This window comes from Ctenopharyngodon idella, chromosome 24 (genome assembly GCF_019924925.1).
Source record: "Ctenopharyngodon idella isolate HZGC_01 chromosome 24, HZGC01, whole genome shotgun sequence".
Classification (NCBI taxonomy): domain Eukaryota; kingdom Metazoa; phylum Chordata; class Actinopteri; order Cypriniformes; family Xenocyprididae; genus Ctenopharyngodon; species Ctenopharyngodon idella.
Window position 1 is genome coordinate 9,022,220 of NC_067243.1, and position 13,119 is coordinate 9,035,338.

The following is a 13,119-nucleotide window of genomic DNA, read 5'->3' on the forward strand; positions in this document are numbered from 1 at the left end:
ATTTTAGAATAATATTTAGGTTAAAAAAGGAATAAGAAAACGTTTATAGATTTAATATTCTGTGCAGAATCTTATTGGAATATTGAATGATAAACAATCCATATAAAGTGCTGCTTGTGTTGCGTTGCTGCACATAATCGCAAGATGTCTCTATAAACCAAGCGAATGCATGTCTGGGTTTGACTTTTATTTAGGAAATTTGAGAAATCCCACAGTCTGTAAAAGAATGGGAAACACGTTTCTGTCTGTTACAATATCTAAAGATTTCAAAGGATTTAACACTGAGAAGCAATAGCCTATTTTTAATGTCCATATACTTACAGTAGATATCAAAAGCTGATACATGCTTTGAACATAGTTAAAACACTGACACGTACATAGTACAATAACTGTAAGTACTATAGGGCTAAAACAAAACAAAATTTCCATGATGCATAATAACCATGATGGGCATTTCTAAAATTGATAAAAACATATATAGGTTAATTAAAAGTGTTAAAAGGTTACTTACACAGACACCACAAATACATGAAAACAAACGACAACATGAGCTTTACAAAATGTACAACATCAGACACATTAGCAAAAGCAGATTGTCAGATGATTATTATTTGCTATGAAAAATAGCCAAAGTAAGATTTCAAACAACTGAAATATTGTAAATTGGTCAAAAATTTTCTTTGTAGAAGTTGAAGCCAAACTGCTCACACTGGGCCTTGATGGCTTTGGCCAGAGCAGGAGCACCGCAGTAAAACACATGAACCTTTCCTTTCTTTTCCTCAGACATCTTCTGGAAAACCTGAAAATGCATAAACGTCATCGAGAATCAAAGATAGAAGAATAGAATTAGAATTAGAATAGAATAGAATAGAATACTGAACTATTCATACCTTGGCCCAATCTGGCCTGCCTGGCTGGGTACGTGTGCGGAGCCCCGTGATGGAATCTACCTTTTCTTTCTTGGCCAGCAGATCCAGAGCCATCTGCAGACCTATGGCCTTCATATCATTCTTACTGAGGGCTGATGTCATGTACATGTGCATCTCCAAAAAACGGCCTGAAAACACAAAAACAAACATGATTGGCCATTTCTGTGCCAACCCTATCTCTCTCTTTCTTCTGTTCTCTTTTACCCTCCGGCTCTTCATCTGCCTGGTCCATCTCCAGCTTAGTCAAGAGACTCACAAACCATTCAAAGGATTTCTGATCTCGGTTGATCCAAATGAAGTCCACCTGCAGGAAATAGGATATTTAAAGGATTAGTTCACTTTAAAATGAAAATTAGCCCAAGCTTTACTCACCCTCAAGCCATCCTAGGTGTATATGACTTTCTTCTTTCTGATGAACATAATTAATAAATATCCTGACGCATCCGAGCTTTGCAGTGAACAGGACCAACAAGTATGAGCTGAAGAAAGTGCTTCCATCCAAAGCAAAACGTACTCCACACGGCTCCGGGGGGTTAATAAAGGCCTTCTGAAGCGAAGTGATGCGTTTGAGTAAGAAAAATATCAATATTTAACAAGTTATAAAGCCAGACCGCCTTCTGTATTCAACTTACGAAAAAAGCTTAACTGATATTTTTCTTACTCAAATGAAGAAAGTCATATACACCTAGGATGGCTTGAGGGTGAGTAAAGCTTCGGGTAATTTTCATTTTAAAGTTAACTAATCCTTTAAAAAAACCTCATGAAATCGAAATTATTTACGTTTATTAGCTTTGAATCTATCTATATGCTAGTGCATTGCTAAAGGAAAAATAAAATAAAATTAAATGTTAACCTGTAATCACTTCAAACAGTCATAAACTGTTTATTTAAAATGTTTTGTTTTGTTTGAAGGACTGTTGAAGATTGCCTGAAAACAAGTCTCAGATTTGTTGAAAACAAACCTTGTTGTGTTAAAACATTTGCTTTTTAGTATAAATGTTTTGTTTTGTGTAAATTAGCGGTTTTGTTGTTTTAGTAAGACAAATAAACTTAAGACAGATTTTTGAAAACAAACATAATACATCATAAACATTTTTGCATAAAATTTTTCTTTTTTTCCCAAACTTTGTAAATATATCTTCTTCTTTTTTTTTCTTTTTTTAAAAAAAAAAAGAAATTTAGCATAATATATGCATTTAAACGTTATACTCTCTTTCAGGAAAGTGAGAATGTAAAACAAAAAATGTTAATTATTTATATTGTTTGTAGGGGCTCTTTAAAATTTTTTGTACAATCAAATGCTCTTTAGAATGTAGCTTGTAGCAAACCATGGTTTTGCAAGGATGTGACATAAACATGGACAATCTAAAAAAAAAATTGGCCATAATAAATATTTTTCGTCTCCTAAATTTATTCCAGTTTTCATTTGTCTGATCGCCCCCTTTACCTTCCTCAGCTTCATTTCGTTGTCTTTGATGGTTTCACACCAGGAGTAGTTGCAATTAGGGCAGTTCTGCTTTCTCATGCGATAACTGAAAAAAAAGCAAAAACTACATTTTTACATAAAAATGTAAAAGTTTCTAAAAGGTTTGCATATGGTATTTTTATGCAAAGAAAACGTTAAAACATTGATTTTGTGAATGGAGATGTTGCATGTGTTTTACCGGCACATGATGCTCTGCAAAATGGATGCGAAGGGAGTGATGCCGATTCCAGCGCCGATAAGCACAGCATGCTCAGATGCAAAGATCTGTCGGGTCGGGGTGCCAAAAGGTCCATCTACATAGCACTAACAAAAAAAAAGAAGTAACCAAATGTGCACAGTTCCTTAGAAGACAATAACTTTGAATAAATTAAATCAGTACCACTGCAATGGAGACATTAAAACTGTAACAAATTATGGTAACACTTTATTTTACAGTGACCTTGTTAAATGTAGTTACTGTAGTACTTACTACAAATTGTGCATAATTACATACAACTAACTCTAAACCACACCTTAATCCTAACATTACTCACCCTCATGTCGTTCCACACCCGAAAGACGTTCGTTCATCTTCAGAACACAAATTAAGATATTTTTCATAAAATCCGATGGCTCAGTGAGGCCTGCATTGACAGCAAGATAATTAACACCTTAAAATGCCCAGAAAGCTACTAAAGACATATTTAAAACAGTTGATGTGACTACAGTGGTTCAACCTTAAAGTTATAAAGCGACGAGAATACTTTTTGTGCGGCAAAAAAACAAAATAATGACTTTACTGCCAAAGTCACATGATTTCAGCAAATGAGGCTTCGTTACGTCAAAAGTGTTTCGAAACGTTTTGAAATTTCAATGGTTCACGTGACTTTGGCAGTTTGATACACGCTCCGAACCACTGATTTGAAACAAAATGATTTGTAAAGCTTTGAAGCAGTGTTTTGAAATCACCCATCACTAGATATTGCTGAATAAAGTTGTTATTTTGTTTTTTTGGCACACAGGAAGTATTCTCGTCGCTTCATAACATTAAGGTTGAACCTCTGTAGTCACATGAACTGTTTTAAATATGTCTTTAGTAGCTTTCTGGACATTCGGATTTTACTTTCACTGAGCCATCGGATTTTATCAAAAATATCATAATTTGTGTTCCGAAGATGAGTGAAGGTCTTACGGGTGTGGAACGACATGAGGGTGAGTAATTAATGACAATTTTTGGGTGAACTAACCCTTTAAGTTAATTATTATTACTTAGTACTTAAATGTATAATTACACCGTAACACAGATAAAATAAAGTGTAACCCAAATTACTTACCTTAATGTTACAGTATCTGTGATTTTCACTTAATTTTGCTGTCAGCTGGAAGACAACAGAAAATAAGTCTGCCTGTTGTGTATCTCACATACAATAGAATATATATTCTGCTTTGTTCAGACAGAAAACTCACTTCTCTGGTGACCGGAGAGGCGTTTCCCAGTTCTACCTGGGCTTCTGGGTTACCGACTGGCTTCTGGGAGTTTGTGCGGGTTACGCTCGTCCGGTACAGGGTCAGTTCAACAGCATCATCTTTATTAGACGCCACAGTTCTGTTGTAGCTTGCGGACTTGAAAATTTCATCCTACATGGAGAAGTAGTGTAAATTTCTATTGTGAATGATACTTCGGTAACATTTTACAATAAGATTCAATTTTCTAACAATAGTAAATTACATTAGTTAACATGAACTATCAATGAAAAATACTTCTAAAGCATGTATTAATCCTAGTTAATGTTAATTTCAACATTTACTAATACATTATTACAATAAAAAAGTTGTAAATCAACAATGAACCATATTTTTATTAACTAACATTAAAAAAGATGAATAAATACTGTAACAAATCTATTGCTCATTGTTAGTTGATGTTAGTTAGATAACTAACATTAATTAATGGGATTGTGCAAAGTGTTAATTTTGTTTTTCATTAAAATAAATGGAAATAGAAAATACTGGAGAGAAGCCAGTCGAGATAATGAAAGAAAATCAATAAGTCTTGTTAATGTCAATGATATGATTACAAAATGAACCCACCTATAAAGAATTGCATCAATAAAACACCACAGTAATGAACTTCTATTGTTATGTGTTTAGATGCCGGCACTCAGCCAAGACCTGCACTTGTTCCTGTCTGTTCCTCAGGCTGGCGGTGAGCCTCTTGTTGCTAATGGTTTGACTCTCCGGCTGTCTAAAATACTCATACAGGCGGTTTGTCCACTGGCCCATAGAACGAACATGGAGCCACAGCGTATCTGTTTGAAGGAATGAGATTTAGCTGGGAACCTTTAATCACTTTGAACAGTCATAATCAGTTTCGTTTGTTTATTTAAAATGTTTGGTTTTGCTTGACAGAATGTTTGAAGAATTTGTTTGTCTAAAAACAAGTCTCATTGTGTTTGATATAAACAATACATCATACAATATAAGCAATACATCACAATAGCAATTGTATACTTTTTATTTGTTTTACCTTGCTGCTCAGGAGCGCTGCTGATAGTAAACGGATGCCATTCGTACTTGGCGATAGCAGGGATGTTTATATACACATAATCTCCAGGTTTGAAGTGAAAGAATGGAGGCCTCTTGATTACCAAATGTGTTACCTTCAAAACACACACACACAAGACAGTGGAGAAGTGGGCGTAGAGCATGGATGACTAACTAAATGTTCCAGAAAACAAAATACACCAAAATATGTACCTTTGAGGGCAATAAGTTGACTTCAACTATGTACAGCCCACCCATACGGGACACTGCTATTCCAACAAGTTTCTCAATTAGGAACGCCACTCCTGGCACCACAAACCATTTCCAGAAGTTTGCACAGTGAACGACCAACAGGGCCCAAACCCAGATGTAGGAAAGATGAGACCAGTAGAACACCTACACAAAAACAATATGTTTTGTTGAACATATTATGCTTTGACCACACTTATTTAAGCATATGAGAATGATTTTTTTTTTTTTTTTTTTTGTGAGGCTGAAATTATTTGCAAACACGGCTCTATTCACAACAGGGTTATTATTGTTAACTAAAACTAGAACTATTTAAAAAAAAAAAAAATCATTACTTGAAATAAAATAAACAATAGCTGAAATAAAAAATAAAAAAATATATATATATATAAAAAAACTTAAACCAAGGCAACATTTTTCATTTTTGTTTAGTCTAAGTTGAATTACTAAAATAACTAAAACCAAAAAAACTAAAACTTAATAAAAATGATATTGTATGGAAGCTTGTTTCCGCCACTAAATAAAAAATAAAAAAAGGTAATTTTGACTTTTATCTCAAATTTCTGACTTTTTTCTTACAATTGCGAGTTTACTGACTTCTTCTTTTCGCAGAATTGCGAGACATAATTGTTATAATGTCAGAATTGCAAGAAATAGTCAGAATTGTGAGTTATAATGTCAGAATTGTGTGATATAAACTCATAATTGCGAGAAATAAAGTCAGAATTGCGAGTTATAAACTCGTTATAAACAAGTTAGTTTATGTCCCGCAATTGACTTAATATCACGCAATTCTTACTTTATTCCTTGCAATTGTGACTTTATATCACACAATTCTGACTTTATAACTCATAATTCTGACTTTATATCACACAATTCTGACTTTATAACACACAATTCTGACTTTATAACTCATAATTCTGACTTTATATCTCGCAATTCTGACTTTATAACACACAATTCTGACTTTATAACTCATAATTCTGACTTTATATCTCACAATTCTGACTTTATAACACACAATTCTGACTTTATAACTCATAATTCTGACTTTATATCTCGCAATTCTGACTTTATAACACACAATTCTGACTTTATATCTCGCAATTCTGACTTTTTCTCGCAATTCTCACTTTATTTCCCACAATTCTGACTTTATAACACACAATTCTGACTTTATAACACGCAATTCTCACTTTATAACATTCAATTCTGACTTTATATCTCGCAATTCTGACTTTTTCTCGCAATTCTCACTTTATTTCCCACAATTCTGACTTTATTTCCCACAATTCTGACTTTATAACACGCAATTCTCACTTTATAACATTCAATTCTGACTTTATTTCTCGCAATTCTGACTTTATATCACACAATTCTGACTTTATAACTCACAAATCTGACTTTATATCACGCAATTCTGAGAAAAAAAATTAGAATTGTGAGATAAAAAGTCGCAATTACCTTTTTTATTTTTTTATTCAGCGACCATGTGCAGATTGTTGCTTCTCATAAATTCACTAAGAAAGCCATCACCTCAAAATGACCGCTGCGTCTGACGAATGTGCTGGAACACACCACCATCAAGCAGATAAGAACCTGCAGAACAACACCTGTAATGGAGGCAGTGCCATTGACCCAGCCAATACCAGGACGGGTGGTGAAAAGATACTCCCACAGCTGGTACATGGCATCATTCTGAGACATTCGGGCTATGAACAGAGAGAACATGTATAACTTCACCAATTATTTGGGATATTTTTCATGAATATATTGCTTTTGTTATGTTACAAGGTCATATACTTTATATAGGCTACTCAATTTAAAGGGACGTCCATAGAATGAATGCCAGGGGAGTTGAATGGCGTTTGGATCCACTGACTTTCAAAATATTCCTTAAAAAATTAATTTGACTATTTCTAAATAGTTTTAATACAGCTTACCAAAGTTCAAGACGTGAGCGCCAGTGTGCACGATGGAAAAGATCAAGATGGCGTAACCCACGATCTGATGCAGTAGAATATTCTGGTCCAAAGGTAAGATCCTCACCACCCAGGTGGCACGTAGCCACGTCAGACTACGCCTTAACATCAGCACCTGCAGTTTTGGCCAAGATAAAACCTTCTGTCTCTGCTAGAAATGATGTATTTGATAATTCCACGAGCCCAACTCACCATAACAAAAGTGCAGTTAAGGTTGAGACACTGGCCGCAGCCCTTAGCCACCATGAACCAGGGGCCTCCATGCGCATTCTTCAGCATCGCGATGATGAAGAGGAGCACATTCAGGAGGGCGTACAGGCAGAGAAAGAACAGTTTGCGGCTGTTGTTGTGCCAGTACGCCCGTGTCAGGTAACGAGGAGTCTTACGTTTCTTCTGTTCCAGATCAGGAGGTTTCAGCCAGTTGGCGGCACTAGGCGAAAACGCAAAAAGTGGAAACAAGATTTGAGAGCTGCTGCGGAGGGGTGAATTTTAGTGAATAATCACTTAAATGTTTGTCTGATCATTACACAAAGCTATCGTATACAGCTTCAGAAGACTCCGAATATAATGTACAAGTCAAGTCAATCTGGTTTTCCTCATATCTTAAAGTGCGAACCTTTTCTATCCATATTGGTAATCATATCTTCAACATCGATTACATGTGGTGTCCCACAAGGCTCTATTTTGAGTCCCCTGCTTTTTTCTCTTTAAATGCTTCCTCTTCAAAAACACTGATTTATTTTGAAACCAGCAAGTTCTTGCTGAAAAAAACAATAGAAACCATCATAGAAGTACTAATGGTTTCCACTACAAATACTATTACAAACCATTGGCACTAGGTGAAAACAGAAAAAGTGGAAACAAGATTTGAGAGCTGCGGTGGAGGGGTGGATTTTAGTGAATAATCACTTAAATGTTTGTCTGATCATTACACAAAGCTATCGTAAACAGCTTCAGAAGACTCAGAATATAATGTACAAGTCAAGTCAATCTTGAAGTATTATAGTTTTGTTTTATTTGAGTCTCTGCAGCCACATTCTATCCCTCCACACCCTGTGTGTTGACAACTCACTCGTGCTATTCATTCTTCCACAGTCACGCAGTATGAAGAGATGTATGCTTCTAATTATCTTTCTCAAATCACAGAAGTTATAGCTAGTACTGCAGACACCTCATAGTTGATTGAATTTTTAATACAACTTGTTCTGACATTCTAGACCAGGTAGCTCCTCTCAAGTCGCTGAGATTTAAAATTAAGTCAGACATCCAGTCCTGGCTTATGAGCATACCCACTCCATTAGGTGGAAATGTAGGAAAGCAGAGTGCAAGTGGAAGAAAGATAAACTTAAGATTTCATTTTAAATGCTTTGTGATTGCTTAAACCAGTATCAAGTCTCTGTCAAGACTGCAAAATCTAGTTACTTCTCTGAAATAATTGCTAAAAATGCCCATAGGTCCAATGTCATTTTTAATACAATTCCGTTCTGAATCCTAGCACGGTAGGCTATCCTATTACAACCCCTGAGAAGTGAAAAGTTCCTTGAATTTTTTTGTTGATAAAATTCAGGATATTAGAACACAAATACTGACCCCAGATGTGATTCATTCTGAATCCATGTTGCCTCCTAGCTCTTTCAGCCATTTTGGCCCATTTTGACTCATTTAGATCACTGGAATCTACAAATTCTCCCATGGATGTCATACCATCACGCTTTCTTAAAGATTTTTTTAATTTTGTTTCCCCCATCATACTGGCCAAAATAAACAGTTCTTGGAGGAATGGAGGGATTCCTGCAAGCTTCAAACATGCTGTGCTGCATCCTCTCCTGAAAAAAAACTCATCTTGACCGTGATGTTTTGAATAATTATAGGCCTATTTCAAAGTCGCCATATCTTTGCAAAATTCTGGAAAAGGAGGTTTATTTGCATCTATATTCTTATCTGACTTATTTCAATATATTCAATAAATTCCAATCAGGCTTTAGGTCATTTCACAGTACTGAAACTGCTTTGCTAAATGTGACCAATGATATCCTGCATTCCTTGGATTCTGGCAATAGGGATATTTTAATCCTTTTAGATCTCAGTGCAGCATTTGACATGATAGATCATTCCATTCTGTTAAACCGTCTTAAGAAAGTGGTATCCAGGGGGTTGCGTTAACTTGGTTTTCCTCATATCTTAAAGGGCGAACCCTTTATATCAGTATTGGCAATCATAACTCATCTTCAACATTGATTTTATGTGGTGTCCCACAAGGCTCTATTTTGAGTCCCCTACTGTTTTCTCCGTATACTTAAAAAACACTGATTTATATCAAAACCAAACAAGTCCCAGCTGAAAAAAAAAACAATAGAAACCATCACAGAAATACTAATGGTTTCCACTACAAATACTATTACAAACCAACAGATGTTTAAACTTTAAATTCATTACAAATTCTACGAGATCTCCAATTGTTTTTTTTCAGCAGGGGTTGTCTTTATGAGCGAGTCACTGATTCATTCACTCAATTAATTAGTCAAAAAAACAGTGATTCATTCAGGGACTAAACAAGCAACTGTCATTATGAGTGAGTCATTGAATCAATCGCTCAACTGATTTGTTCAAAATGAAAATAATTTAGGAATATAACTGCTAGCTATAGTGCGCAACTTCTTTGGTGCTATTTTCATTGGTGTACAAAAAAATACACAAAGTGACTGGCAATATTATGTGTAAATTAGAAGTAACTCAATACTTCTCGCTTTATTGAACTGTTGTATAAAAACATCACACTCACTGTTTAATATCAGAACTCTTGTGATTAGCATAATTATGTCCCACCTGATGGTGAGGTTCTCCATAACCTCAGGAAAGTTCTCCAGCTCTGCCTTCAGCTCCTCAAACGTGATGGAGCCGCTGTTATCTTTATCTGCAGATTCGAACAGCGCCAGTGTCAAGTCATCCAGCTTTTCCTCAGGGAGTGAGATCGCACTCTCACGCAGACAGGACTTCAGAACCTGTACGTAACTCATCTGGGTCTATGGAGCCACTGCCTACATGATAGGTCAACGATTAAATTAATGGTTTAACACTGATTGTTTAGCAAACTGTAGGGTGTGATACATCTTATCATGATTTACATACATGTTCCTGAATCCTGGATCAACATTCTTTGTTGTTCCTGGCACAACATTCCAGTCAGTCAATGCTTTGATAAAGTTATGGTCCATGTAATGTTGTCCCAGGAACAACAAGGGATATTAATGCAGGAACAGTCCGAGTACGTTTTGACCATTTAATTTCCTTTTACTACAGTGGTTCAACCTTAATGTTATGAAGTGACGAGAATACTTTTTGTGCGCCAAAAAAAAACCAAAATAACAACTTTATTCAACAATATCTAGTGATGGGAGATTTCAAAACACTGCTTCATGAAGCTTCGAAGCTTTACGAATCTTTTGTTTCGAATCAGTGGTTCGGAGTGCGTATCAAACTGCCAAAGTCACGCCCCCCAGTGGTGAACCTCTGAAATTTCTAAACTTTTCAAAACACTTACGACGTAACGAAGCCTCGTTTACTGAAATCACGTGACTTTGGTAGTTTGATAGTTTGAAGCTTCATAAAGCAGTGCTCCGAACCACTGATTCGAAACAAAAGATTCGTAAAGCTTCAAAGCTTCATGAAGCAGTGTTTTGAAATCGCCCATCACTAGATATTGTTGAATAAAGTCGCTATTTTGTTTTTTTGGCACACAAAAAGTATTCTTGTTGCTTCATAACATTAAGGTTGAACCACTGTAGTCACATGAACTGTTTTAAATATGTCTTTAGTAGCTTTCTAGGCATTTGAAAGTGTTAATTATCTTGCTGTATATGGAGGCCTCACTGAGCCATCGGATTTTATCAAAAATATTTTAATTTGTGTTAGGAAGATGAACGAAGGTCTTACAGGTGTGGAACAACATAAGGGTGAGTAATTAATGACAGAATTTTCATTTTTGGGTGAACTAATCCTTTAAGTAATTTTAAAACATGTTGCGGCCTCCTGGTTGAGATCCACTGAATTACAGAATGAAAGAGTAAAAGATAATGGTATTGTACATCTCACCATCCACATCGTAGACCTGGAAGAGGAAGCGTAGTTTGTCTGTCTCATTGCCATGGATCAGAAGATCTAAAGCCTTGAGAAGTTCATCCAGACTGATGGACCCACTGCCATCAGAGTCAAATAGGGCGAAAAACCTCTCCGCAAAAAATGACTAAAACAATAAGAAAAATAAATTAGCATATTGATCTCAAGTTAATAAACTGACTTTAAACCAATGTTCTCTACAGTGCACAAAAATTAATTTATCATCTCAGGGGGGATAATAAAAAGCTTCCATGATCAGTAAACTCACCTCTTTTACTTTCAGAGCCGTTTTAAACTCATCCAGGTCGATTTCTTTGTCATCTCCTGCAATGGTCTCGAACTGCTTGGTGACCCATTCCAGCCAGCGCGCGTCTTCATCTAGACTCATGTCTCCGCTTCACACACATGTATTAGCAATGTCATAAATGTAGTCTCATTCTCCTGTCAGAATCACATTTAGTCTAGAACTACAAAATAAAAAATTCAGACAGTTGTAATGTACAGCATCAGGGTTGTGAGTCTTTTTATAATAAAAATAATTATGTTACCACTTAACTAATATTATATAAAACATTATATGTGTTCAAAGACATTAAAAATAACTGTTTCCTGGATGTAACTACAAAGTTTATACAATTTTGCATTTAAAACAAGAGAAAGTATTACCTTTAGCTGAAAATCTTCTCAGTCTTTGTCCTTTGCAAGTATACCCTTTTGGCTTTTCATGAAAATGTTCTCACAAACAAAAATGAAAAGATAGGGAGAGATGTTATTACAGTCCTAAGTTGTTGCTGTTGCAGCAAATCCAGTATAATCACCTTTCAGAAGAAAAGAGAGAGAGGGGGAGCGAATGGGACAGAGGGAGGCTGGGCAGTATTGTTATGGACATTCAGTATCTCGTACACACAGCAGCAGCTGCCCCTGACATCCCTGTGCCTGCTGAGCGGCCCCTCAGTATGGACCCATACTGCACTTTATCATCACTAAACCACAGATAAACACTAATAATAAGCTTCATTCTGTCTATCATCTATCACACAACTACTCATTTGGACAGAAAAGAACTATAAATGTGGTTCATATGAATTTTTATTAGTGCTATCAAATCGATTAATTGTGATTATTTGCATCTAACATAAAAGTTTGTGTGTGTGTGTGTGTGTGTGTGTGTGTATTATATATCTACAGTGCACAGCATAAATGAGTACACCCCCTCTGAACAAATACAAAAGATGTATTTTCTTTAAGATCACTAATACAATTCATGGAAAGATGGCAAAACTAAAATGTATTAAACATATACATAATAAAAACTGAGGAATATATGTCATTAATAGTCATAAAATAAGTAAATTAGCCAATTTTGTTTAAATTAAGGATTGCAGAAATGAGTACACCCTAGATTTAATTCAACAAATGTATAATATTCTAGTCCTTAGTTTGCCCTCCGTAATTTTGAATATACTGCTCTGACCCTTCTTGGCACAGAATGTACAAGTTCATGACAAATTGTCACATCTGTCCTGTTTAACTCCTGGATGATGAGCTCCTTAAATGCCCTGATCTTTAATGGGGAGTGTTGCTCAACTCGTCTCTACAGAATCCCCCACAGGCGCTCAAGAGTGTTAAGATTGAGTGCAATACTTGTCCACAGAAGGTTTTTCACCTTGGGAGAATGCATATCCTCATTGTCATGTTGAAAAAATGTCCAACAATGCAGGGAATGAGAAAAGGGTAACATCTTCTGTTTCAAGTTTGTGTATTAAATTACACAGTGGCGTGGGAATTCATGACAGCATTGATAAAGCACAACTCCCTCACATCTTCAGCACTG

General features: G+C 35.7%; 1 protein-coding gene across 1 annotated transcript; it reads right to left on the reverse strand.

The window, feature by feature from the left end:
• Window positions 1–170: 170 nt before the first annotated feature.
• Window positions 171–12,157, reverse strand: nox5 (NADPH oxidase, EF-hand calcium binding domain 5). Its single transcript, XM_051884621.1, is given in 18 exon segments — window positions 171–799; window positions 891–1,057; window positions 1,134–1,233; window positions 2,377–2,461; window positions 2,594–2,718; window positions 3,729–3,773; window positions 3,862–4,032; window positions 4,567–4,703; window positions 4,922–5,054; window positions 5,152–5,334; window positions 6,724–6,899; window positions 7,131–7,284; window positions 7,362–7,599; window positions 9,996–10,171; window positions 10,173–10,207; window positions 11,262–11,412; window positions 11,554–11,680; window positions 11,952–12,157. Coding segments are annotated over 17 exon segments (2,328 nt in total). The 5' UTR covers window positions 11,674–11,680; window positions 11,952–12,157; the 3' UTR covers window positions 171–667.
• Window positions 12,158–13,119: the final 962 nt, after the last annotated feature.